Source organism: Pleurodeles waltl, chromosome 3_2 (assembly GCF_031143425.1).
Source record: "Pleurodeles waltl isolate 20211129_DDA chromosome 3_2, aPleWal1.hap1.20221129, whole genome shotgun sequence".
NCBI classification, from domain to species: Eukaryota; Metazoa; Chordata; class Amphibia; order Caudata; family Salamandridae; genus Pleurodeles; species Pleurodeles waltl.
In genome coordinates this window covers 71,548,405-71,575,971 of record NC_090441.1, presented here as the reverse complement: position 1 = coordinate 71,575,971, position 27,567 = coordinate 71,548,405, and the positions used below count along the sequence as shown (strand labels likewise).

Here is a 27,567-nt window from a genome sequence, read left to right as displayed (position 1 = left end):
CTGCTGGCACACTGGACTGCTCTGAGTGGCCAATGCCATCAGGTGACGTCAGAGACTCCTTCTGATAGGCTCCTTCAGGTGTTGCTAGCCTATCTTCTCTCCTAAGTAGCCAAACCCTCTTTTCTGGCTATTTAGGGTCTCTGCTTTGGGGATTTCCTTAGATAACGAATGCAAGAGCTCATCCGAGTTCCTCTGCATCTCTCTCTTCACCTTCTGCCAAGGAATCGACTGCTGACCGCGCTGGAAGCCTGCAAAAACTGCAACAAAGTAGCGAAGACAACTACTGCAACTCTGTAACTCTGATCCTGCCGCCTTCTCGACTGTTCTTCTGGTGGTGCATGCTGTGGGGTAGTCTGCCTCCTCTCTGCACTAGAAGCTCCGAAGAAATCTCCTGTGGGTCGACGGAATCGTCCCCCTGCAACCGCAGGCACCAAAGAACTGCATCACCGGTACCCTGGGTCTCCTCTCAGCACGACGAGCGAGGTCCCTTGAATCCAGCAACTCTGTCCAAGTGACTCCCACAGTCCAGTGACTCTTCAGTCCAAGTTTGGTGGAGGTAAGTCCTTGCCTCCCCACGCCAGACTGCATTGCTGGGAACCGCGACTTTTGCAGCTACTCCGGCCTCCGTGCACTTCCGGCGGAAATCCTTTGTGCACAGTCCAGCCTGGGTCCACGGCACTCTAATCTGCATTGCACGACCTCCTAAGTTGTCCTCCGGCAACGTGGGACTCCTTTGTGCGACTTCGGGTGAGCACCGTTTCTCTCCACTTCGTAGTGCCTGTTCCGGCACTTCTGCGGGTGCTGCCTGCTTCTGAGAGGGCTCCTTGTCTTGCTCGACGCCCCCTCTGTCCCCAGACGCAATTGGCGACATCCTGGTCCCTCCTGGGCCACAGCAGCATCCAAAAACCCTAACCGCACGATTTGCAGCTAGCAAGGCTTGTTGGCGGTCTTTCTTCAGGAAAACACTTCTGCACGACTCTCCACGGCGTGGGGGATCCGTCCTCCAAAGGGGAAGTTCCTAGCCCTTGTCGTTCCTGCAGAATCTTCAGCTTCTACTGTCCAGTAGCAGCTTCTTTGCACCCACAGCTGGCATTTCCTGGGCATCTGCCCATCTCCGACTTGCTTGTGACTTTTGGACTTGGTCCCCTTGTTCCACAGGTACCCTCGACTGGAAATCCATTGTTGTTGCATTGCTGATTTGTGTCTTTCCTGCAGAATTCCCCTATCACGACTTCTATGTCCTTTAGGGAACTTTAGTGCACTTTGCACTCACTTTTCAGGGTCTTGGGGTGGGCTATTTTTCTAACCGTAACTATTTTCTAATAGTCCCAGCGACCCTCTACAAGGTCACATAGGTTTGGGGTCCATTCGTGGTTCGCATTCCACTTTTGGAGTATATGGTTTGTGTTGCCCCTATCCCTATGTGTCCCCATTGCATCCTATTGTAACTATACATTGTTTGCACTGTTTTCTAATACTATTACTGCATATTTTGGTATTGTGTACATATATCTTGTGTATATTTGCTATCCTCATACTGAGGGTACACTCTGAGATACTTTGGCATATTGTCATAAAAATAAAGTACCTTTATTTTTAGTATATCTGTGTATTGTGTTTTCTTATGATATTGTGCATATGACACTAGCGGTACTGTAGGAGCTTCACTCGTCCCCTAGTTCAGCCTAAGCTGCTCTGCTAAGCTACCATTATCTATCAGCCTATGCTGCTAGACACCCTATACACTAATAAGGGATAACTGGGCCTGGTGCAAGGTGTAAGTACCCCTTGGTACTCACTACAAGCCAGTCCAGCCTCCTACATTGGTTGTGCAGCGGTGGGATAAGTGCTTTGAGACTACTTACCACTCTTGTCATTGTACTTTTCATAAGAGAAAAATATACAAAACAAGTTCAGTGTATGTACACCTAACCAAAAAGTTTTGCATTTCTTTTCTCACTTCTTTTCTAAAGTGCTGAAAAGTACTTCTAAACTTTCAAAAAGTTCTTAAAAAGTTTTAAAAGTTTTTTTTTTCTGTCTTTCTAAAAGTTCTGACAAACTTTTTATCTTTTTCTATCACTTTAACTCTTTCTAAAATGTCTGGCACAGGCCAAAATGTTGATCTGTCCAAACTTGCATATGATCACCTTAGCTTTGCTGTGGTCTGGGCACTGAACAAGTTGAGGCCATACCTGTTTGGCACTCACTTCATTGTTCAGACAGACCACAAACCTCTACTTTGGCTAAAACAAATGAAAGGTGAAAATCCTAAATTGTTGAGGTGGTCCATATCCCTACAAGGAATGGACTATACAGTGGAACATAGACCTGGGAGTAGCCACTCCAATGCAGATGGACTCTCCAGATATTTCCACTTAGACAATGAAGACTCATCAGGTCATGGCTAGTCTTATTGTCCTTCGTTTGGGGGGGGGGGTTGTGTAGGAAAGTACCATCTTGCCTGGCATGTTACCCCCATTTTTCACTGTATATATGTTGTTTTAGTTGTATGTGTCACTGGGACCCTGCCAGCCAGGGCCCCAGTGCTCATAAGTGTGCCTGAATGTGTTACCTGTGTTATGACTAACTGTCTCACTGAGGCTCTGCTAACCAGAACCTCAGTGGTTATGCTCTCTCATTTCTTTCAAATTGTCACTAACAGGCTAGTGACCAATTTTACCAATTTACATTGGCTTACTGGAACACCCTTATAATTCCCTAGTATATGGTACTGAGGTACCCAGGGTATTGGGGTTCCAGGAGATCCCTATGGGCTGCAGCATTTCTTTTGCCACCCATAGGGAGCTCTGACAATTCTTACACAGGCCTGCCACTGCAGCCTGAGTGAAATAACGTCCACGTTATTTCACAGCCATTTTACACTGCACTTAAGTAACTTATAAGTCACCTATATGTCTAACCTTTACCTGGTAAAGGTTAGGTGCAAAGTTACTTAGTGTGAGGGCACCCTGGCACTAGCCAAGGTGCCCCCACATTGTTCAGGGCCAATTCCCCGGACTTTGTGAGTGCGGGGACACCATTACACGCGTGCACTACATATAGGTCACTACCTATATGTAGCTTCACAATGGTAACTCCGAATATGGCCATGTAACATGTCTATGATCATGGAATTGCCCCCTCTATGCCATCCTGGCATAGGTGGCACAATCCCATGATCCCAGTGGTCTGTAGCACAGACCCTGGTACTGCCAAACTGCCTTTCCCGGGGTTTCACTGCAGCTGCTGCCAGCCCCTCAGACAGGCTTCTGCCCTCCTGGGGTCCAGCCAGGCCTGGCCCAGGATGGCAGAACAAAGGACTTCCTCTGAGAGAGGGTGTTACACCCTCTCCCTTTGGAAATTGGTGTGAAGGCAGGGGAGGAGTAGCCTCCCCCAGCCTCGGGAAATGCTTTCATGGGCACACATGGTGCCCATTTCTGCATAAGCCAGTCTACACCGGTTCAGGGACCCTTTAGCCCTGCTCTGGCGCGAAACTGGAAAAAGGAAAGGGGAGTGACCACTCCCCTGACCTGTACCTCCCCTGGGAAGTGCCCAGAGCTCCTCCAGTGTGCTCCAGACCTCTGCCATCTTGGAAACAGAGGTGCTGCTGGCACACTGGACTGCTCTGAGTGGCCAGTGCCATCAGGTGACGTCAGAGACTCCTTCTGATAGGCTCCTTCAGGTGTTGCTAGCCTATATTCTCTCCTAAGTAGCCAAACCCTCTTTTCTGGCTATTTAGGGTCTCTGCTTTGGGGATTTCCTTGGATAACGAATGCAAGAGCTCATCCGAGTTCCTCTGCATCTCTCTCTTGACCTTCTGCCAAGGAATCGACTGCTGACCGCGCTGGAAGCCTGCAAAACTGCAACAAAGTAGCGAAGACGACTACTGCAACTCTGTAACGCTGATCCTGCCGCCTTCTCGACTGTTTTCCTGGTGGTGCATGCTGTGGGGGTAGTCTGCCTCCTCTCTGCACTAGAAGCTCCGAAGAAATCTCCCGTGGGTCAACGGAATCGTCCCCCTCCAACCGCAGGCACCAAAGAACTGCATCACCAGTACCCTGGGTCTCCTCTCAGCACGACGAGCGAGGTCCCTTGAATCCAGCAACTCTGTCCAAGTGACTCCCACAGTCCAGTGACTCTTCAGTCCAAGTTTGGTGGAGGTAAGTCCTTGCCTCCCCACGCCAGACTGCATTGCTGGGAACCGCGACTTTTGCAGCTACTCCGGCCTCCGTGCACTTCTGGCGGAAATCCTTTGTGCACAGTCCAGCCTGGGTCCACGGCACTCTAACCTGCATTGCACGACCTCCTAAGTTGTCCTCCGGCAACGTGGGACTCCTTTGTGCGACTTCGGGTGAGCACCGTTTCTCTCCACTTCGTAGTGCCTGTTCCGGCACTTCTGCGGGTGCTGCCTGCTTCTGAGAGGGCTCCTTGTCTTGCTCGACGCCCCCTCTGTCCCCAGACGCAATTGGCGACATCCTGGTCCCTCCTGGGCCACAGCAGCATCCAAAAACCCTAACCGCACGATTTGCAGCTAGCAAGGCTTGTTGGTGGTCTTTCTTCAGGAAAACACTTCTGCACAACTCTCCACGGCGTGGGGGATCCGTCCTCCAAAGGGGAAGTTCCTAGCCCTTGTCGTTCCTGCAGAATCTTCAGCTTCTACTGTCCAGTAGCAGCTTCTTTGCACCCACAGCTGGCATTTCCTGGGCATCTGCCCATCTCCGACTTGCTTGTGACTTTTGGACTTGGTCCCCTTGTTCCACAGGTACCCTCGACTGGAAATCCATCGTTGTTGCATTGCTGATTTGTGTCGTTCCTGCAGAATTCCCCTATCACGACTTCTATGTCCTTTAGGGAACTTTAGTGCACTTTGCACTCACTTTTCAGGGTCTTGGGGTGGGCTATTTTTCTAACCCTAACTATTTTCTAATAGTCCCAGCGACCCTCTACAAGGTCACATAGGTTTGGGGTCCATTCGTGGTTCGAATTCCACTTTTGGAGTATATGGTTTGTGTTGCCCCTATCCCTATGTGTCCCCATTGCATCCTATTGTAACTATACATTGTTTGCACTGTTTTCTAATACTATTACTGCATATTTTGGTATTGTGTACATATATCTTGTGTATATTTGCTATCCTCATACTGAGGGTACACTCTGAGATACTTTGGCATATTGTCATAAAAATAAAGTACCTTTATTTTTAGTATATCTGTGTATTGTGTTTTCTTATGATATTGTGCATATGACACTAGTGGTACTGTAGGAGCTTCACTCGTCTCCTAGTTCAGCCTAAGCTGCTCTGCTAAGCTACCATTATCTATCAGCCTATGCTGCTAGACACCCTATACACTAATAAGGCATAACTGGGCCTGGTGCAAGGTGTAAGTACCCCTTGGTACTCACTACAAGCCAGTCCAGCCTCCTACAGTACTGCATAAAAATAGAAAACACAAAAGCTATACAACTCAGGACAAGGTACCTCATACATATATACGTGCGTCCATATGTTCTAGAGTTGTGGTTTTAGGATTGCTTGGGGTTAGAGGTTATGAGTGACAGTGTACGGCTAGGATATATAGGTTATAGTTTATGGGTGGGAGCACAAAAGAGAGTAGCAGGAGTAATACAACCCCACACATTCTCCCGAAAGAAATAAGCACATCCAAAAACCACTGGAAGTGTGGGGTGATCACATGAGAGTAAAACTGGATTAGTGGACCCTCGATTAGTGGTGCTGACTCAGCGCATAGTACATATAAAAAGGCTGTGTGTAGAGAGTGTCTATGGTAGTGGCTGTGTCTACAGGAGGGAGTTCCTTTTACGGACTAGGTGGTCTCACACACATAATAGTATCTTTCTTCATCATTTGACCACCTAGCCCCAACCATGTAAGATAGTACTACCTGGGTGGACTCAACCTCGTTGTTTAAGGAACGACAGAGGGAGTGCTGAAATAAATCTAACTGGATATTTCACAGGGATCCAGATGGGGTGGGAATAAAATTACCATACACGTCACCTATTACGAATAGTAGGGCATTTTAATAGAGGTGCATGTAGGTAAGGTTAGAATTGTGATTGGGACTCAGTTGAGTTTTAATGACTCACAGAGTCTAAAAAACGGGGACCAACTTGTTTCTGCCCTCACTACGTGCTGGAAGGTCAGGGGCATTCGTCAGAGTCATGGATCCCTTAGGGGTGGATGCTATGTAGCATGCTCAGTGGGTGATAGAAGGTAGAGTAGTAAGCCTACCTGAACTGATTGTTCGTATGTAGGTAGGTCCCAAGGAAAAAGGCGGATTGCCTCTGGTCTGGGAAATGCCGGAGGGAGGGTATCCCTTGTAGTCACACTCACTACAAAGGGATCACCGGATAGAGTACCTAGTGCCCGGAGCCCAGTCGCTCGAGTTGATGGGTCACTGATATCTGGGTTAGAGCCGAAGCACCGGGATTGCAGGTTGAAGAAAAGATTGGGGATATGATTAAGGTTGGGGGTGGGGTTTACAGGTTCGTTTTATTGTTGAAGGTTAGGGTTGCCATTTAGGATTTCGAATCTTGAGGTCTCATTCTATGGGCCATTGTATCCTAAGAGTTAATATCACATCTGGTAAATGCAGATACCCCTTGATGTGGTATTTACTGGGTGCAGAGCCTCACCTCGGAATTAGGGATAATGAGGTAACAACACATCTTTCACTTGTTCCAAACTAATAATGTGCGGGATTTTTCCTGCAGAAATTCCTCCAGGTTGTGCTTGACAACATTTGAAAGTGGCAGTGGGGAAGGAGTGCGGTATTATAGCACACAACCATCATGATTTGAGCCAAAACTCATTTTTTCCCCAAATCCTAACCAGTGTAGGGATTTATGCATTAGGGTGAGGTTTTGTGTATGCACAGAATTAGATATAACTTTACGGAAGGGCTTACGCCAAACACTTTAATTGTGCAATATGCTGTCCACAGAACTTCTTGGCAGCGAGCATACTGGTCTGCACTGTTATAATTGTGAATTCACGTGTTTCCCAACTGTGGAATGTGTCCTGTAGGTCAGTGGTTCCCAACCTGTGGTCTGGGGACGCCTGCGGTTCCATGAAGCCTCCACAGGGGGTCCATGACTGCTTAGAAAATTAAATTACATAATATTAACAGATTAGGTCCCCAGCTTTCAAAAATGACTCAGTGGGGGGGTCCCTTGATTCCAATTAAGATTAATTGGGGGTCCCTGGGCTCCTGCAATCATAAAGTGGGGGTCCACAGCAGTCAAAAGGTTGGGAACGGCTGTGGTAGGTTAACCAGCACAAGCAAGAGATTTAAAATGGCAGCATCCTTACCCCATTTGATCTCTCTCATTTTTACAGGTGCCACACATCATTATTCAAGATGTCAGTCTCTTATTCAGGAATGTTCTTGAGCTGTCTGGTGACCGCCTGAGAGGTTTTAAGGATTTACTAAACATTCTAAAGCCAGAGTGAAATTTGCATATCAAATCCAGACAGAGGTAACTTTTAAAGGAGACTAAAGAAGCAACTACAGTGTCTTTTTAAGCCCACCTCCAGCATGGCACGTAAAATGAGCATACCCATCCTCGAGGACCAGCTGATGTGCCCCATCTGCCTGGAGGTCTTCAAAGAGCCACTGATGCTGCAGTGTGGGCACTCTTACTGCAAGAGCTGTCTCAGTTCCCTTTCTGGCGATGTGGATATCCAGTTCCTGTGTCCAGTATGCCGTCAAGAGGTCAGCTGTGCCAGCTCACCTCCTAATGTGACGCTGGCCCGCATCATTGAAACTCTCCAGGCCCTGGAAGACTCGGACCTTAACAAGGAGTCCTGCCCTGACCACCACAACCCATTAAGTCTATACTGTGAGAAGGATTGCCAGGTCATCTGCGGGCTTTGCGGTACCATCGGCAGTCACAAGCAACACCAGATCACCCCCATCTCCAGTGTCTATGGAAGGATGAAGGTGAGACTTTGGGGTGGGTATGGGAAGATGAATATGTGGCTTTGGAGTGGGTAAGGATGGATATCATAACCATGCTTTAAAAAGACCAGAGCACACAAATCTAATGCTCCTATATCTTTGGGGAGGTGGAAAGAGGCTTGCAGTTGAGCATTCACCCAAAACACCAGACCATACATACCTCTAGTGTCTACCGTAGGATGGTGATCAGATGTTTCAAGAGGGGAGATAATGCACAGGTGATGCCAAATCATGCTCTTCTACATTGTCTACAGACGGATGTAGGGTGTCTTTGGGAAGTATCGGGGAATGATATCTTAAGCATTAACCAAAACCACCTGCGCACACACATCTTTTATATCAGAAGAAGGACACTGGTAGACGGATGGGATGGCATATCAGAATGTACCATGAGCATTGACCAAAAACGCCAGAACACACCTACCTCTAGTGCTTATGGAACTATATAGTTGAGACTTTATGGGATAATGGAGGAGAGCATAAGAAATCATATGTACATAGAACCCCAGAAAGTGGGCTATGACAGAAGATGTGATCGTACAAATCAAGTAGAAGATTGCACTCATCTCCAGCTTCTAAGGAAGGTTGAAGGTAGGCCTGGGTGACAGGAGAGGGAACACACAGCAGGGACCAAAAAAACAGGGGATCTCACCCCCCTGCAGGATGAAGGTGGGGAGCAGGAGATAATGCTGCTTCAAGTTGACTGTTTCCAGTCCTCAGCATTTCTGTTGTGATTCCTTGTCAGTACTTGTGTCACTGCAGTAGGGTCGTGGACATAACATAGGACTACAACTGCCAGAAGCAATAGGTTGTTGGATGAAAACCCACAACTGGAAGCATAGTGCTTTGACAACACGGGGCTAGGTGACAGTCCTAGCAGGATGGCATGTCACCGGCATTCACATATGGCATCGGGTTATAGCAATTTTACGTCTCTGTTGACAAGGTCATTCAGGAAGGGATGACGAAAGATATTGTAACATGTCTTAAGGTGCTAGAAACATCAAAACCTAGCCCGTATAAGGTGACACACAGATTCATTGCATCTTCTGATCAGCCCCTTTAGCAACTCCATTAGTTTGCTGAAGATCAGACACGATTTAGGCTCTATAATTAGAAATTAAGTTTTACAAAAAGGTCATGTTTTCCCTGGGAAGGAAACCAAAGTGATAAGGCAAGATCACACATTGTCCACTTTGCTGACTTACGAGAACTGTTCTCCTCCGCACCAGCTGACTTACGAGAACTGTTCTCCGCCTCCGTACCAGCCGCCCCTTTCTTTGCCTTAGTGTTAGCTGCCTGTGCTTTGTTAGGAGCAGACCAGCCTCCTGGGATCCAGTCTATACAACCAGCTAAAATAGAGAGTTCATATCAGCGATAGAATTGTAGCTTCTTGCCAGCACCTGTGGTGGCCTGACCAACAGCGTTCACGTGACAAGGGGGTTTCCATGGAAAAGCAGACTCAGTGCTCGTACTAGTAGAACCAGATAAGAATGAATAAATATTTCCACTGCCTGCTTTTCTTTGTACCCTTCCATCGCTGATACCGAGAGTGGGGCCTTTGCTCTTGTAAAATTCCTGCAGCAGGGTTGAATGTTGCTATATAGCAGTCGAAATATCAACCCAAATAAATTGCATCAGAACATAAACCACCATTATATCGTCACGGTTTATAAGTATACGCAAGTGTAGATTTACTATTCATAACTCCAGTTACTTACCTTGAGGATATACTGGTAGTAGATATTGTGGATGTAATATGTTTTGTGGCAGTATATCTATTACAAAATAGCGACTGCTCCCAACATACACTAGAATTTACAGTATTGCATGTAGAGCCTTAAAATGTTACCATATTTCACACAAAAAATGACACTGTCACAGCGATGACCGATTTACCCATAACATGCAGAAAAGTTTGCCCTCTCAATGATTATAAGGATGAAAATCCACCTCTGTTCCTGCTATGCTATTGCTTTTGTCCCCTGATATTTATTTATTTAAAATTTGGGCTGTGTGTAAGTTGTCACCAAGGGTTCCAAGGGCCACCAGAAAACAAAGGTTGTCTCTTCTTGGATTTAATGGAACCCAGTAGAGCTCCAACGAAATTAAATCTCAATGATGTAACTGTTTACTACGTCTCTGTGTCTCGGGCTGGCTAGGGAATATATCACGGCTGCACCTAAAGGTAGCCACAGAAAGCACAGTGCATGCTGGGAGCAGGACAAGCTTGACCTGCCTAACACCAACACCCAACCACCTCCAGGCAGCCAGGGATACGCACCCGCATCCCCTTAGAGGAAGGAATCAAGAAATAAAAGCCTTATTGGTTGACGTCCAAACCTTGAACTACACAGTGACAAGATCTTTGTGAACCTACGCTGATGACTTCCTTTATGTCTGGATTTGTGTACTGCTGGTTTCCCACAGCTGGAGCCAAAGGATAAGCTCTGCCCATAGTCCTACAGTTATCTCGTGCATGCTGGCAACCCTGGCTGTCTGGAAAACCTCTCTGGTTCAGCACAAAGAATAGAGAGGCTGACTCAGAGTGCCATGAAGCCATCTACACTCCTTTCTAGAGACAGCCAAAATCAAGGAAAGCAACAATAACTTCATAAGATATGGTAAACTATCTCAGAGCAGTGACTCTGCCTGTCAACCATGTTTCCTTTGCGGCTTTGAATTATGGGGACCCCGCCCCCAAGATTTATTTCGTACTTATCACCTGTACCTGTAAGCACTGACAATTTCTGACAGTGATCAGAAGTTGCTGTGCAATACCCTTTTACTGTTTGAGAAAACAAACCTTGTCAGTTGGCTAGCCTGAGGCACTCGCATGCCAACAGAACCAGAACTTCCTGTCTGTGACTTGTAGATTTGAAGATATCAGTCTGTGTGGTCCAGGACACCAGGAGGACCAGAAAAACATATCTGCAACTGTTATCAATCAAAGTAACTGTACTTTAATACATTCTGACATTTCATTAACATCTATAGACTTTGATTTGGATTTGAACTTAGTTCTCCAAATGAGCCCATAAGAAGTCCAGACATTTGAGCCTGATTCCAAGTAAACAGAGAGGTTCCAATCCCGGAGCAAAGTATGTAGGGGCTTGAATTTGGAGTGGAAAAGTGGAAAATTATCACATTCCTGCTATTGTACCATGACAGATTCAACAGGTCAAATATACATGTGTATATATATATATATATATATATATATATATACCTTCACAATGCTCGAGATAAGATCTCAATCAGCCCAAAGGGGTGGTAAGAGAACCGGTATGAGCAAGCCGGTAATTAATTAAGCAAAAAGAAAAATATATATAATACTCGCACACTCGGGTTTCAGGAACAAAAAAATCAGTTTAATCTACACACAACGCGCTTCGACTGACACAGTAGCCTTGCAAAGAATTGTGTGGTGTTATATATATATATATATATGGTAAAAGGCCTTGAAGAAAATTAAAACATGCAGAATTTTGTCTGTTAAATACCCATCCGTAGTTATGCCTTATTTCTATGTAAAAATACCTTGCAATAGAAGGTATTATTACACTGAGCAAATACCTCACCCCAGGGCAATTGTAGTTTTCGCATGCAGTAAATACCTCGCCACCATTTGGGCCACTTGTAATTAAGGTCACCGTGGCCGAATTTTCCAGCACCAACTTCATGGTATTTCCTTCAGTAGAGTTCCAGCAAAAGTAAATCTCAATGATGTATCTGTTTAAGACCTTTTTGTCTCTAGGGCTGGCTAGGGGCAGCCATTTGGGGGTGTATCACGGCTGCACCTAAAGGTAACCACAGAAATCACAGTGCATCCTGGGAGTAGGACAAGCAGTTTGCAGATTTTTCCAGCACCAACGTTATAGTATTTCTTTCCAGGTACCACAGGGTTACTTTAATTTTAAAATACGCCATCACTGGACATCTCTGGACTGAAACTCCATATGACAAAATTTTTCCATTGTTTCCCTGAGAAGTCTTCAGCAGAACCGAACCATAGGACAATATCCAAAGCAGCCCAGGATCCACGACAAAGGAACCCTGCCTAAAAATGACAAAATAACACTGGTTATAACTTTAGAATGTTTAGAGCTAGAAAAATGCTATTAACACTCTACTTTTCAGGCTTCAACAATTTTATGGTTTTTTTTAATTTATTTTTTTAATTTTCATTTCAAGTAATGATGCTGGCTAGACATTCATCTTTATTGTGCACTACCTTTTTGATACAACATCTAGTTCAGTGTTCATGCCACCTCACATGAGCTAGGCCTTGAGTGCTCCCATTTACCCAGAAGACCAAGGAGCCTGGAGACCCACCGTTCCATCTCAGGCCCTGTACCCAGCACGCTAAACAGCAGGGAACACGTTCAGTCTTGTCTTTGATGCCATTAGGCAGCCAATACAACTCCAAGTACCTGGGAAAAGATGACACTAGAGTCAACTTTGTTTAAGTGTTTGATTGCATAGAAACTGAAGGCTAAGGTGCGTAGCTTGCCCGCAATGGATATTTCTACAGACTTTGTTCCAGTATTTCTGGAGTGGAGGCACTTATAAGACCCTTTAGTTGCATTGCTTCAATTGAGTACTTCAGTGAAGGCAGGAATTGTTATTAGAAGTGCATAAAAATTCAAAAACTCCTAAAAATATATGTGCCAGTTAGTCGGAGACTTCCATAAATTGAATTGTGTTTGAAGTACAACATTCAGGTTTGGAGTCTCAATTTTTTTAAAAAAATGGTTGCTGTCAAGTGATTTCCCTCCAGACTCTCCAAGAGATCCTCACTCTGGGACTCCTACAAATCCCATTAGCCTTTCTTGCCTTCATTTTCTTTCATAAAGACAGGTAGATTCCTCCTGGCTACTCACTTAACTTAAGACTACAATTTTCAAATTTCCTTTTCCCCTAAATGTTAAGGATAGAGGTGCTTAGAGGTCCAAAAATTTGAAATAAATTACAAACTTTGAGGCATGGAATTTGATGACTCTTCTCTCCAAAAAAGGTAACTAAAGCTCTGGGCACACGGTGGATTTTTGGGCCAAACTTATATTTGGTCATTTGAAATTTTTTGATCGGATATCAATTTCATTATTGCTAGTTATTTGGGAACAGTAAAGGGTTGGATAAATGTAGTCAGCAGCCATATTTCTATTATTGACTTATTGGCTATTTGCATTAAAGATAAGGAATGAGAGACAACAGGGTTACAGTGAGAATATCAGTATAAAAAACGTGCACTGTGTGCTCCTAGGGAAGTGGTTACATCCTAGACAGAAATACCTAGCATATGTTTCGGCAATTGTAAACAAAGCTTTTTTTTTTCCCCAATACATATCCTTGAAAAGAAGTCATTATTCAACAACATTCTGCCTTCACTCTAGCTTAGAATGTATTTCTACCTATCAAAATCACCCTCCACACTTGGTGGTGAGATCTGCCAGTCTTAGCTACAGCATTCATTTACAGAATCCTCTCCCATTGGGAACTGGATTAATGAAAGTAGAGCACAGTGGTTGTGCAGGATTACATTTACTTATACACAAGCCCTATGCTCTTTAAAAAGAATGTCCAGTGATGAGAACCTTGCTTGTAACTAAGACTCTTGATATACATTTGTGACTTTGAAAGAACACATAGTACTAAGTTTCAAATTAAATGAGCATTGAACCATTCCATATGTAATTAACTATGATATTACTGAGGGGAGTTCACCCAATTTAAGTGTAGGTTGCTCAGTTTACCAACCTTGGAGATAGGGATGACTGACTTGGCCTTGCAGCATTTGGAAGTTGTGATTTGCAGTGCCAGTAAATGTTAGCGTGATCATTCATCTCATTGTGCCAATTAGTCTCTGTTTTAACCCGACAAAGAGTTTGGTAAAGAAGGACTGTAAAGGGGATGCAGGCTGGGCTAAGTGAATATCCACTATATCCTAGTAAAGACCATTCTCTATGCCTATGGACAGTAGTTGGTAGTTAAAAGGGTGGATTGCATGTCTCTAATGTTAATAGAACATTTCCCCTTTCTGCAAAGGTATAGGTCCAACCGATTGATTGTGGGCAATGACACTCAATTATGCTGTTGTCAGTATTTGTATAGTACCTTCAACCATTAACATGGCACTGTGGTGGTTGATACACATTTCTGTTAGTTCATGTAGATGTAATAAGAGTTAGATCTGGCTCTAGATCTTTTTAAAGTGTTATATCTATGAATGGGTGTGCTGAAAGATCTCTAAACTTAAAATGAGTTAGATCCAGCTATAGATCCTTGTAGAACGTTATGTTTATGGATGGATGTACTGAAGAACTTTGCTTTTCTTTGCTGATCCAGTAGTCTGTTGCCTATTCAGACTGTGTTTTTAGACAGCATTGATAGCCAGGTAAATAGCTACTAAGCAATGTTGTGCTCACAATGATGTGGCATGTTTAATCAAAGTTTACCTGAATGGTTCTGTATGTTAATGTGGTACTGGTGATAGTACTTTTAATGTTGTGTTGGTAGCTCTTTGTCAACCATAAAGCTTTGGTGCCCTGGTTGTGTCAGTATGCAATTAGTAGGTGCTCTTATGAATGTTTTCTCTCTCAGAAAGGCAAGTTATAACTAATTCTAAAGATGTTGTACACTGAGTACTGTTAGTTTGAATGTGTTATTGTTCAATAGTAGCGGTAATCGCACAGAGGAAGTGTGTTGAGTCCGTGTGGAGCGAGCTGTCTGTTGTGTCCTGATGGGTGGTTTGCCTTATATTTGGCATAGTGTTAACTGACTCAATGGTAAATTATAGGTGACTAAGTGGATGGAAATGACATTACGACCAGAGCAGTTTGGCTCCTAAACAGAAGAAGAAGAGGGAGAAACGGGGAGGGAGAGAGACCAAGAGACTGTGCATGAGAAATAGAATTGTGTGTGTCTATCTGTCTGAACACATCTGTGTGCATATTTGAGCTACTAACAAGGGTTTGTTTTGCCTTTGCAGGAGGAGCTCTCCCTATTGATAAGAGAAGTGAAGACACAGAAGAATAACCTGGAAGAGCAGGTCAGCCGCCTCATAAACAACAAAACCCGGGTTGCGGTGAGTGCCCTTCGTGTCCCTTAGTGAATACTCAATTCTTAGAGGTTTTGCCAAATATTCTTTTGGGTCTGACTGGCCTCTGATCTGGAGCTGATTATATTCTTCTTGTTGGAGGGTGGATCATTAGTTGCGTGGCCTGCACAAGCAATGGGTCTGCACTTGACCACCACTGGGAACCAAACACCCCATTGTAGCGCTTGACTCTCATAGGGTAGCGTAGCAAAGCAGTACAAGACTTTCTCAAGGGAGGTTCTGTGGCCCATAATCACCATTCACAAGCACACAAGAATAACACTCAATAAATGATTGTCCAGTCTGTGCTTTTTCTTTTGACAAAGGAAAAGTACATTTGTTACACACACACACTACTCAGTATTATGAAACAATTTATAAACATACACAAGCTGATGGAATTACTTTTGGATGACACTGCGTAATCATTCTCGTCTCTCCCAAAGGGAGATATAAACCAACAACCCACATAGCAAAACATTTACTTGTATTCCAATGTAATATCTGACTGTAATTTGGAGAGAGAGCACACAATACTGGCAATAAAGTACATCTACTTTGATCACTAGTGACTGTCAGTCTCATTACTCCTATAAACCATTAACAAAAAAGCATGTATGGGCATGTCAGAATGAATCGTGCTGTTACGGTTTACTCTCAGTATGATCCACACAGTCTCACCACACCCCTAAAGAGTGTTGTCAAAGGTTCATCATATTCCACATTGACACATTCAACATGAAAATGATGCTCGTTTGACAAACCCCTAAAGGACCTCACTTGGTTGTTCTTTGTTGCGTAATACCATCCTTCACCCCTAGAGGGCGCCTTTCCCTGTGACCATACACATGGCACATCATTGTTCACAACGCTGCAGCCATACATTTTTAATCACATTCAGCACAACGTCATGCACTTTAACCATACTCCCTTAAGGACTCTATTTCTGTAAAAACGCCTGTAATTACAACCTTTCACACCTAAAGGATTTTCACCAATATAATAATCCATTGTTATTGACATTCAGGCCTCAAGGACTGCAGCCATGATTTTCACCCCTAGAGGGCGTAGTTATTCCACCTTAAACAAAAGTTCCAGCTGGCACTGAGCTAGAAAATACAATGGGACCCTTGAGGGGTGATCCTTTTCAAGTCGTCTGAAACTGAGGGTGAGGACATTTGGAAACTTCTTGGGGGAGGCTGCACTCCTCCTGCACCTCCCTCCACACTTTGGAGTCTATTTAGTGGTGACCACGCACTCCTGGGGTCACCATCGTGCCAAAAACGTGCCATTTCCTGGTGTTTTCCTTACATTACCGGTTCGTCCTGCAACGCATTATGGGGCGCACCTCCGGGAGTGCCATGCATACTCAATGGGTGGCTCTCCCACAGTGCCAGGGAGAGACTCTCTGTTCCATGTGCACTCCCCCTCCAGCATCTTCAGAAATAAATATCAAGGATCACAATTAAGGTTGTAAATTTGTTTTGGGTCATGCAATCCATAAATTCTCCACCGCCTTTTCTAAAATCACCTGGAGGACCGCCCATTGCATGGGGAGAGGTTCATGGCTTTGAATGATTTTGTGGGAGCCATTGATGGTTTTGAATTTAAGCCTAACAGGACAAAAGGTTAAGAGATTTTTGCTCATCTTCCAACATTCACACTTGATGACGATGAAGAAGATATTGCTGAATATGAAGAAGCTGTCAAAAGATTTCTCCTAGCCACCCAGCTTGAATGTGACTAGACATAGGCCCTCATTCCTACTCTGGCGGGCGGCGGTCGCCGCCTGCCAGGCGGGAACCGCCGATTGGCCGCTACGCGGTCAAAAGACCGCTGACGGCATTCAGACCTTCCCGCTGGGCCGGCGGGCGCTAACTATGGCCCAGCGGGAAGGAGGGCTGCAACACAGGAGCCGGCTCCGAATGGAGCCGGCGGTGTTGCGGCCGTGCGACGGGTGCAGTTGCACCCGTCGCGCTTTTCACTGTCTGCTAGGCAGACAGTGAAAAGCTGGCTGGGGCCCTGTTAGGGGGCCCCTGCACTGCCCATGCCAGTGGCATGGGCCCCCAGGGGCCCCAGGACACCCGTTCCCGCCAGCCTCTTCCTGGCGGTGACAACCGCCAGAAACAGGCTGGCAGGAAGGGGGTCAGAATCCCCATGGCAGCGCTGCTTGCAGCGCTGCCATGGCGGATTCGCCCAACCGGGGCTAAATCGGCGGGAAACCGCTGGCCCCGGTTTTCTGACCGCGGCTTTACCGCCGCGGTCAAAATAGGCAAGGAAGCACCGCCAGCCTGTTGGCGGTGCTTCCGTCATTCGACCGCCAGGGTCAGAATGACCCCATAATTCCTTTTCTGGAGAGCAAAAGTGTGAATTTGGAAATTTTGCTGATCAACTCATCAGAGATCGATTAGTCACCGGATGTTATAATAAAAGACAGGAAAGATTATTGACATGTAAGAACACTTCCCTAGATCACGATCAAGGCGTCCCTGCTGAAACGTGTGGACCTTGTTTGTTCTGAGTGTTGGATTGTTTGCCATAAATAAATCCTGATTTAAATTTTTGCAACACTTTGTTGATGTGCCGCCTTTTCTATTTGCAATCATTGGCGGATTTGCACTGTCTACATTTTATGGTGTTAGTGAATCGTCCCTTTACGGCTGGCACGGCCTCGTATATATGCCTCGTATATATATGTATGTATCATTCATATATATATATATATATATATATATATATGTATATATATATAAAATATAAATATATTCACTGAAAAAACAAATCTTAAACAGATGTTATAGTTAGGTGAAAATGTGCCGTCAACCATACCATTTGAAACTAACAAGACCACTGAAATTCACCAGTTATAGTTATCTCATGTAACTGTAATTTGTACCCTAAAGTAACTGTAATTTGCGCCCCACCATGCACAGAATTATCAGCAATGATGGCATTTCAGATGTGATTAGGGATCTTACAACATTAATATATCATGAGTGATTTAATACACAAGGGTAAAACCAGTGGATGGCGAGGGTGCAAGTTGTAGTTACTTTAGGGTACGAGTTACTTGAGATAACCATAGCTGGTGAATTTCAGTGGTTTTGTTACTTTCAAATGATATGTTTTATGTGACATTTTCACCTAACTATAAGATCCTTTTAACCTTTGTGTTTTTTTCAGTGAATTTTTAAGGTTTTTGTTAATGTAAAGTTAACTATTCTTACAATTCCTTAGTATAGCATCACTTTAGCCTTTGTTTTTTCAGTGACTATCTAGGATTTTTTAATGTAAAGTAAGATGTCTAATGCAATGCATGGTTGGGGTGCGGGGGGCTGGACGCATGATCTGGCCTGGCGTTGTCTGTTGTGCTGCCCCCATCCAAGCTTGCTGGTCCCCCGCTCTCCATTGTCAAGTCCATACCCCTGCCCCCTCGACTAGCCCTGTGTGGTCATTGTTCTGGCGCTGCCCTTTCTGCCTGCCCTGCACAGTTAGCTTGCTGCCCATACCCAGCATCTCCTCTCTTCCCTCTGTTGTCCGTGTCCATACACCTGCCCCGTCCTTCCTACTCTGCTTGGTCTGATGTGCTGCATCTGCCCTCGAGTTAGCTTTATGTCCCTTCCCACTCCTCCTGCCCTCCGTTACCCCAGCCTATGCCCCTATCATTGCCCTTCTGCCTAGCCTCCATGAATAGCTTGCTGCAGCTACCCCCCTTCCCCATGCCCTCCAATGTGTGTGTGCATGCCCCTGCTCCCTCCTTTTTTGCCCACCATGTTCCATGAACATGTCACTGCCCCTCCCGTCTACTTTGAGTGGTCTGTTGAGCTGCCACTGCCACCCCCACATACATATCACAGTCAGATGACTGGCCCCTGTCCCTGCCCCCTCCACCATGGCTTCCATTGCCCAGGTTCCATGCCCATATCCCCTCCCTCCTGTCCTCCATGGTCCATTTTGCTGCCACTCCCTTTTGCCCTCCATACTCTGTTGTACTGCAGCTGCTCCTCCTACCCACCCTGCGTGGTCTGTTGTGAAGACCATGCCCTCTCTTGTCTGTGTCTAGCCCCTACCTCTCACTTGTGCCCTCCATGGTCCTTTGTGCCTGCCCCCTCCCTCTTGCCCACCATGGCCATTGTGTTGCCACTAACCCTCCCGCTTGCCATGCATGGTCTTTTTTGCTAGCGCTTCCCCTCCCACCTGCTCTGTGTGATCAGCTTGTTGCCCTGACCCTCTCCCACCTTCCATCCATCTGTGTCTATGCCATTATAGTCTTCCTCTTGTCCACCATGGTGTGTTGTGCTTCTAATCCCCATCCTGCCTGCCCTGCATGGTCAGCTTGTTGCTCATGCCCTGCCTCCTTTCCCACTACCCTCAGTTTTCCATGTGCTTTCTGTAGTCCGTAGAGGGGCCCCTGCTCCCTCCCTCCCTTCATGGTCTGTTGTGCTGTAACTGCCCCTCTTGTTCATGTATTGTCAGCTTGCTGCCCTTGCCTCTTTCCCTTCTGCTCTCTGTTGTCCATGTGCATGGTCCTTCCCACTCCCTAATACTTTCCATGGTCTGTTGTGCTGCACTTCCCTCCTGTTTGCCCTGTGTGGTGCATTGTGCTGCTGCAAGCACTGGCACCTGCCCTATAGGGTCAGTTTCGTGCCCCTGCCCTCTGTTGTCCGAGTCCATACCCTTTCTGCATTCCTTCTGTCCTCCATTGTCCAATGTACCATACATGCCAACATTTTGAACTTGGTAAGAGGGAGATTTTGAAAATAATCTAGGGAATTGATTTTTCCCATTGACTTACCTTGAAAAAGAGGAGATTTTAGGTTGGAGACAGCTAAAATAAAGCCCTTTTGGGCTTAAAAATATTGGGAGTCTCCTGAATGTATAGTTGTACTACCACTGCCTCTCCCTTCTGCCCTCAATGGTCTGTTGTATCACCACAGCCTCATTTGCCTATCTGAAGAAAAGAAAGCCACATACGCAGTACTTCTATGAATATTATATTAAGTGAATATCAAATTGAAGAGGGAGCTGCTTGCTCCCCAACTGTCAATAGCCTAGACCAGGGTTTTGCTACGTATGCACTAACCTCGATAAACTGCACTCACATACACTCCACAGGCTGCAGGGGACATACTCTTCAGTGGCGTGATCTCGGCCACAGCTGCTACACTGCTTCGCCACCACCACTGTTCAACAGGGTGCTGCTGGACACTGAATGCTGCTGCCGGCTGCTTCACGGGACGCTCTCCTCTTCATTGGCCATCCTCGTCGCCCATGAAGAAAAGACAGCCGCACACTTCTATGAATATTTATTTTAAGTGAATATCGAAATGAAGAGGGAGCTGCCGATCAGCTTGTAGCCATTCCTCTCGTCCTCTCCTCGCTTCTCCTTCTCAAATCTAGAATATCCACATGTATCTTTCGTCACGGACATTCCACGACTTGCCGCAACGGCATGAGATGCTGACACGAGACAATGCAACACTGTCCTGCATGTTTGGCCTGTTGTCCCTGCCACCTTCCATAGTCCGTTGTGTTGTCACTGCCCCTCTCGCCTGCCCAATGTGGTCAACTTGCTGCCACTCCCCCCTTCTCCCTAGCCCTCAGTTTTCTGAGTCTGTGCCCCTGACGTCTGCCTTCCCAGTTTCCTAATGAATAACTAGGTCACTAACGTTCTATATTTATTACAACTGTATAGCACACCTGAAGTAATCAAAACTACAATACCTAAAGCATTTCCCTAAGAAATTATAAAAATGAGGGTGGGGGGGCTTTTTTCCATAGAAATTATGGTTAGTGCTCTAAAAAACTAAAATGAGCTCTAAGTGCTCAAGCAACAAAGTGCTTTTAAATTATTTTCTATCCTTATGTTTTGTATCCAGTTGGCCACTTGATTATTTGTTGCGCTTGAGGAGAGTATATGGTGTTACGGCCAGAGCTGCCAACTTTGCAACTGGGAATCCAGGTTCACGTTTCGGCATTATCTCAACATCCTGTGATTTTCGACAAATCACTTATTTTCCCCATGCCTATAATAAAAATGAATGTGTCCTTGTATAATGTAACGGATGCTCATGTAAAGCACTCCAATACTTTTGGGTCAAGTCAGTGCATTATAAAACTGCAAAAAAAAGTCAGAGTTTTGCACTCGTCTGTCATTGGGCTAGACTTAGGCTACATTTGGGTGATGGTTGTGCTACATTTAGGCTCTTGTTTCTCTCGTGCCCATCTTGAGAGACATTTTTGTTATGAAGCTCCCTAATTTCCTGATTTCCTCAGTAGGAAATGCTTATAGTTTTCCACTTTGATTCCCTCAAGATGGCATTCAGATGTGGCACTCTTTTGGAATAAATTCAGAATGTTAGTACTCTAGTTGCTCATTAGAACACTGATCACAAAGAAGTTAAATTGCAGTCTGCTGCTGGTGTTGAAAGTGCATGTTTCAGTCTGCATGTCAGAATGTTTTAATGAAATAGAAGAGGAAGATATTTGACAACTCATTTAAATGGTGTCATAATTTTGCTTTCTACAGCACTAACCATACTTTATACTCCCTCAGGTTGTTCCTTTCTAATTTAAATGTTTTACATTTTACCTGTTTGATTTCAATCAAGATGGCTTCAGGTGTGCCACACTTTTGTTATAAGTAAGACTGTTAGCGCTCTTGTTGCACTTTAGAAAACTGTGAGAGGCTGCAGTAGAACCCAGGGGAATCAACTGACAGGCTTCACCTGATGGAAGTACATGTTGAGAGATATTGTGAGTGAAAAATGTATTGGTTGACAGGAAGGAACATTTGAATTCTCTTAGGGACACAGAGGCGAGGATTATGCACAACTTTCTTCACTTTTAATTATATAGCAGTCACTTTCAAAGAACATGTTTATTAAAGAAAATAACACCATGAAACTACAACTCCCATCAACCAATGGGTCATAAGTGTCCATAACAACAGTCATCCAATCATATTACAGTTCATGTTCATGTATATATCTATAAAATTTATATATATATATATGAGTATATATATATATATATATTTATATATATATAGAGGGAGAGAGAGAGAGAGAGAGAGAGCCATGACGTCCTTTCCTGTTCCTCTTCTTCATGCAAGGTGGTTAACCCTTGAAACTGGTCTTATTCGTTCTTTTGGTCATTACCTATTGTATAAAACATTCATGTTATCAGATTCCCTCACAACAAATCTTCCTGAGAGGTGCATAGCATGTACAATTTTTATGTTAAGTGAGACATTTGCAAGCCACAAAATATACCATCCGCAGAGTGTAAAAAGCCATAAACGATAGAGTACCTTAAAATAAAAAGATATACCGCCATTTAACCCATTAAATCCAGGTGGGAACAAGGTCTTTGAATTACATACAGATCTCTGGGAGGGATAATCCTCGTCTCAGTGTCCTTAAACTTTATGTCATGTCAACTAGGACACTTTTCATTCTATGTCAAGACCCGAGGCGAGGATTGCACATGTGTAAAGTTTACTCACCACCAAAGCTGCTGCTTCCAAAATTGGTTTGAAATAGAATTTCTTTAAAAGTAGACTCCAATGACTAGTCTGCGTCATTCATAATGTCTTCCATTCAGCCACCTACCTGAATGGCTTTGGATGCCATGGCCCCCTCTTGGAATAGGCACCAAACTTTCTGACATCAGTGCCTGCTTCTGTCATAATCCATCTTACCCACCTGGCAATAGGAAGAATACCGCTCTAAAGGGTTTCTTCAATGCAATGAGTAACTGTCTCTCCCGGCCGGCTTTACCTCTATCCTCATATGCCTTAGTTAATAAGTCTGACCACACAAAGTTTGGGTGTATTGGGAAAAGCAGGATAGGATACCAACCTGCTACTCGTCTTTGTCCTCCACGAGACGGTAAAGGTTACTCCCTCCGAAGTCAAAACTCTAGCTGAGACATCCACTGCCCTCATGTCTGAGACCCTTTTACATGAAATTAGGCACAAAAGCATTGCCAGCTTTGAAGACTATACCTTTTGAGAGAGATGCTATTAATCATGCCAAACCTGTAAGAAAAAATAGGACAAAATTGACATCCCGTTGTCCTGAATATCTCGGTTCCGGTAGTTTCAATAGCCTGATCCCTTTCATCGACTGCAAATCCAGTGGTATTCCCCCACAGAACATCATTAACAGGGGGATGACCCCACCCAAAAAAGCTGATCTGCAAGAATTCACTGTGCAGTACGCGAGCCCGGCCTGAGCCAGCTCTTCCAAGAAATTCAGGATATCCTTAACTTCTGCACCCATGGGATCCAAGCATCTCTCCAACTACCAAGGATTCCATCTGTTCCAGGTGCTATGGTACCTCTTGATGGTTCCTGAGGCCCAAGCCTGTTGAATGAATCCTACAGCATCTGCTGAAAAGGAGGTTGTTCTGCCAACATCGCCTGAAATCCTACACACCATGAGCTTGAGGTGACCATGCAGAACAAGGGGGTGAGGGCAGCCTACGTGACCCTGCAACATTGTATGCAAGAATGGCAGTGCTGTTGGCAGGTCCCATGCTAGTTCCATCAACATTGGAATATAGTTCTGTTATTTCCAGGTCGGATTCACCAGTACCAATGACGCTTTCTGACGTCTGACTTGCGCTGCCACTCTGGGAATCATCAGCAATTGGGGAAAAGCATACATCTATCCTGATGACCAATCCTGCGTCCCCTGGCCCCCAGATCCGGTCACCAACTGATGTATCTGGGCAGTTGATAATTGAATTTGGACGCAAAGAGAATAATGTGGCAAAGACCTCATTTGTCCATGAGTGCTGTGAAGATCCTGCAAACCAGGTTCCAATCACTGTTGTCTGTGATATACCTGGAGTTCGAGTCCGCCACTTCGTTCTGCTTCGCTGGGACATACTCTACGGTCACAAGATATTGTGTTGCAGGCAGTATTGCCAAAAATCTTTTACTAGGTCTGACAGGGCCTTCGACCTTCTGCCCCTCCAAACAGTTGAGGTACTATACCGCTGACATGTTGTCCATTCTCAAGAGGATGCAGCAGGAGACTTTGTCCTTGAAAAGTAACTTGATGGTGAAGGACCCCGCAAGGAGTTCCAGGCAATTGATGCAGAGGGTTTGTTCCATCTCCGTCCATCTGCCCCCATGGATGTCACCACATCTTGCGCCCCAGTCTCGAAGGCTGGTGCCCGACTCTATGGCCATATCTGGGGTGTCCCCAAATATCGCCAAGCTGTTCCAGGCCTCCATGTGGGCTATCTACCACTGCAGCTCTGTCTTTGCTTCTTGGTTGAGTGGAACCAGCTCCAACTATGTGAGCCCACTCCTGAGGTGTGCTGCCTCAAGGCCCCATAGCACGGGAGTCCTGGGAAGATGACTTGGATTGAGGAAGACAGTAGTCCCACTATCCTGAGACTAGTCCATCAAGAAGATGTCATCCAGATAGTTGATCATCCTCACTCCTCTCGTTCTCAGAAATTCGACCACTAGTTGCAGGAGTTTGGTGAAGCACCATTATGCAAAAGAAAGACCGAAAGGGAGGGCTTGGAACTCGTACATGTGATCCCTCCAAGCAAACTGGAGGAAGCGTCTGGGAGGAGCGAATATCGGGACTGCAAGATATGGGTCCTTTAAATCCAGCATTACCATACAATCCCCTGCCAAGAGTATATCCCTCAAGAGGTGGATGCCCTCCATTTTGAATTAGAAGTAGACCAGCAATAGGTGGATGACTGGGCAGAAGCCCTTGTCTTTTTTTTTCCACCAGAAAAATGTTGCTTAAAAACCCTCTCAGGTGTAATACCGACCTGCAAGCGGCACTTTTGGCCAGGTCATCGACCTCACTATCTATAAGACTCGCCTCTTGACCTGAGAACATCAAAGGCCGTGGGCATACCTCCTGTTGGGGGGAACCCAGGAATTTTATATGAAACTCCTGCACTGTTTCCAGAACCAAGGGAACTGAGGGAATCTCCCTCCATTTGTTTAGAAACCACCGAGACTCCATGCTATGTCTTGAGGGAAAGAAGAGCTAATCCTTTCCGGAGATGCCACCTGGGCCATTTGCTGCACCTGTGTTTAACCTGCTGCCTCTGCTTCTGCCAGAGCCTCTATTGGAGAAGAAGGTCAATGACTGACCTCCATCCTGCCAGACATTGTTTCTCTTATTGTGTCCTCGAAAGGAGCCTTGCTGATGTAAACAGCCAGAGGAGCAGCCTCTGCCTCATCTGGCTATGGCAAAAACCTTCCCCAGAAAGACTTTTTTTGATGGACGATTGCACCTTATCCAGGGCAAAGAATGTTGTCACAAAGTTTCAAGGTTCTTTCACGAAGGGTTCTCCAAAGAAGCTCCCCTGTACAATGGCACCCACATCTGAGGTAGCCAACACACCAAGTTTGGGGTAGATTTTAAACAGCCGTGATCTGCTCTGTTCTACTGACAGGGCCCAGTTGGTGTTCCCTAAAAGGCACAGGGCCCTCTGGACCCAGTCAGCCACGATGTCTGTGGGCATGGATGACTCCATTGTTTTGGCCTGCTCTGCCAGTTCAATAATCTTTGTTAGAGGGCCTGCCAGGTCCAGGAGCCTATCCTGGCATGCTCTCCAAGACCTGTTGATGCCCTTCTTGGGATCCTTCATGTATTTCCCAAACAATATGCACAACTTGGCATCTATCTCTGGGGCCAGAGCTACTTTCCCGCAGAAAGAGGGTCTGGGGTACTCTGCCCAAAGGCGGTCACTAACTTCTTTCTCTAAGGGCTGTCCAATCATCTTTGCAACATAGTCTGCCACCTTTTGCTCCTGGATCCATTCTGGTGAGTGGGGATGGTAGATGCCCTCGGTTTCAAACATGGTCTGTCTGACCAGGATCCCCATCTTGAGAGTCCAATGCACTAGAACCAGGCCACCAAGGCATACTGCAGCCAGGTTAATCCGCAGATGAGTCGTCATCATTCGAATCACTCTCCCCTTTATCGGGGAACCCAGTATCAGGCTCATCATTGGGGGTGACGAAGTCGCCAGATTCCTTGGGTAACACATCCTCCCGGGAGGGTACATTCCTAAATGTGCGCACACTCTTACGGAAGGCTTCCTGTAGTTTGTCAAAGCCTTCTAGGTGCCCCGTGTCACACTTGTGGGCCTTTTTGTTAATGGAGGATAAGAGGCCGATAGGCCCTACCACCATCAGACCAGGTTCACCACATACCTTGGAGATTGTTCTGCAGTCTTATTAATTTGATCCTGGAGGGAGGAAAAGGCCCTAGAAATGGTTTGGGAAAGGGCTCTGTCCAGCTCCTCAGGAAAATGACATCCTGCAGGAGGCCATTACTCCTCCCCCTCATAAAGTGAGTACTCATGGTCTCTAGAAGATTCCATGTTTTTTTAGGGTGAGAGCACAGAAATATCGACCACTTACCAGGTCAAAAAAATGCCCTTTTTGATTGAATCCGGTAAGCCCCATCACTGATGCTCCAATTTATCGCTGCAATATCACCGCTTGCCACTAGGTGTCGTCCAAGCTGAGCACGGGCTAGGTCCTGCTCGTCTCATCCCAAGAAACATACCACCGATGCGGGAGTTCCTGGGGGGAAACCCGAGGGAATCCCTGCCAAGGAAAAACCCACGCGCAACGCATGTGTGAGGAAGTGCCTATGAAGGGCTTCCCTGACAGGCAGCGTCGCACCTGACAAGCCCATAATCAGTGTGAAACGCTGGCGCGGGACTCGCGAACAGAGATCTAGAGCCCTCAGGCAAGGAGCATACTACACTTAGTAAAAGCACAACAAAGCAATAATAAGCAGCAATATCATGCAAACACACATCGCTAAAGACACGAGTAAAACGAGTGTGACTTAACTGACGTAGCAGTGAAGAAAGGGGAACAGGAAATAACATCATGGAGATTTTATATGTATTCACACACACATGGGCTGTAATATGTTATGGACACTTATGACCCATTGGTGTATGGGAGTTGTAGGTTTATGGTGTTATTTTCTTTAACAAAGATGTTCTTTGAAAGTGACAGCTATATAATGAAATGTGAAGAAAATTATGCATCCTTGCCTCTGGTCTTCACATAGAATTTACAGAAAATATGCCCTCATTTTGGTTTCTAGAGCACCTTCCATAATCTTAATGAGAAAACAGTTTTCTCTCAAACATGATTCATGAAATCCCAGCAGAAAGTCAGCATTTTTCACAGGGCAAAATGACCTTAGAACATACCACAATTCCTAATTATGGTACCACCAACAATGCTTTATATTGTAACCAAAATCTGTTACCACCCTTTATATGTGCTCCTTTTTGTGACCCTCAAAACTACAATGCATGCATGTGGTAATTGACACCAAATCACAGAAAGCACAATCTGCGGACCAAGATCTAGCTTTCTGCCAGATTTGGTGTAATTCCGTTCAGGAGTTTTTGCTGTAGCCCTGCCTAAAGAAGTCTATACAAAATGCATGGGGAGATTGTGTTTTGGGA

General features: G+C 45.4%; 1 protein-coding gene across 1 annotated transcript in view; it reads left to right on the top strand.

Moving 5' to 3' along the window:
- The window catches only part of TRIM50 (tripartite motif containing 50), a 159,294-nt gene that overhangs the window by 6,590 nt on the left and 125,137 nt on the right, over window positions 1-27,567 (top strand). Inside the window, exons 2-3 of the mRNA XM_069226775.1 lie at window positions 7,361-7,964; window positions 14,974-15,069. Of these exons, the coding sequence (XP_069082876.1) occupies window positions 7,560-7,964; window positions 14,974-15,069 (501 nt within the window). The 5' untranslated portion in view covers window positions 7,361-7,559. The remainder of the gene's footprint in view (window positions 1-7,360; window positions 7,965-14,973; window positions 15,070-27,567) is intronic.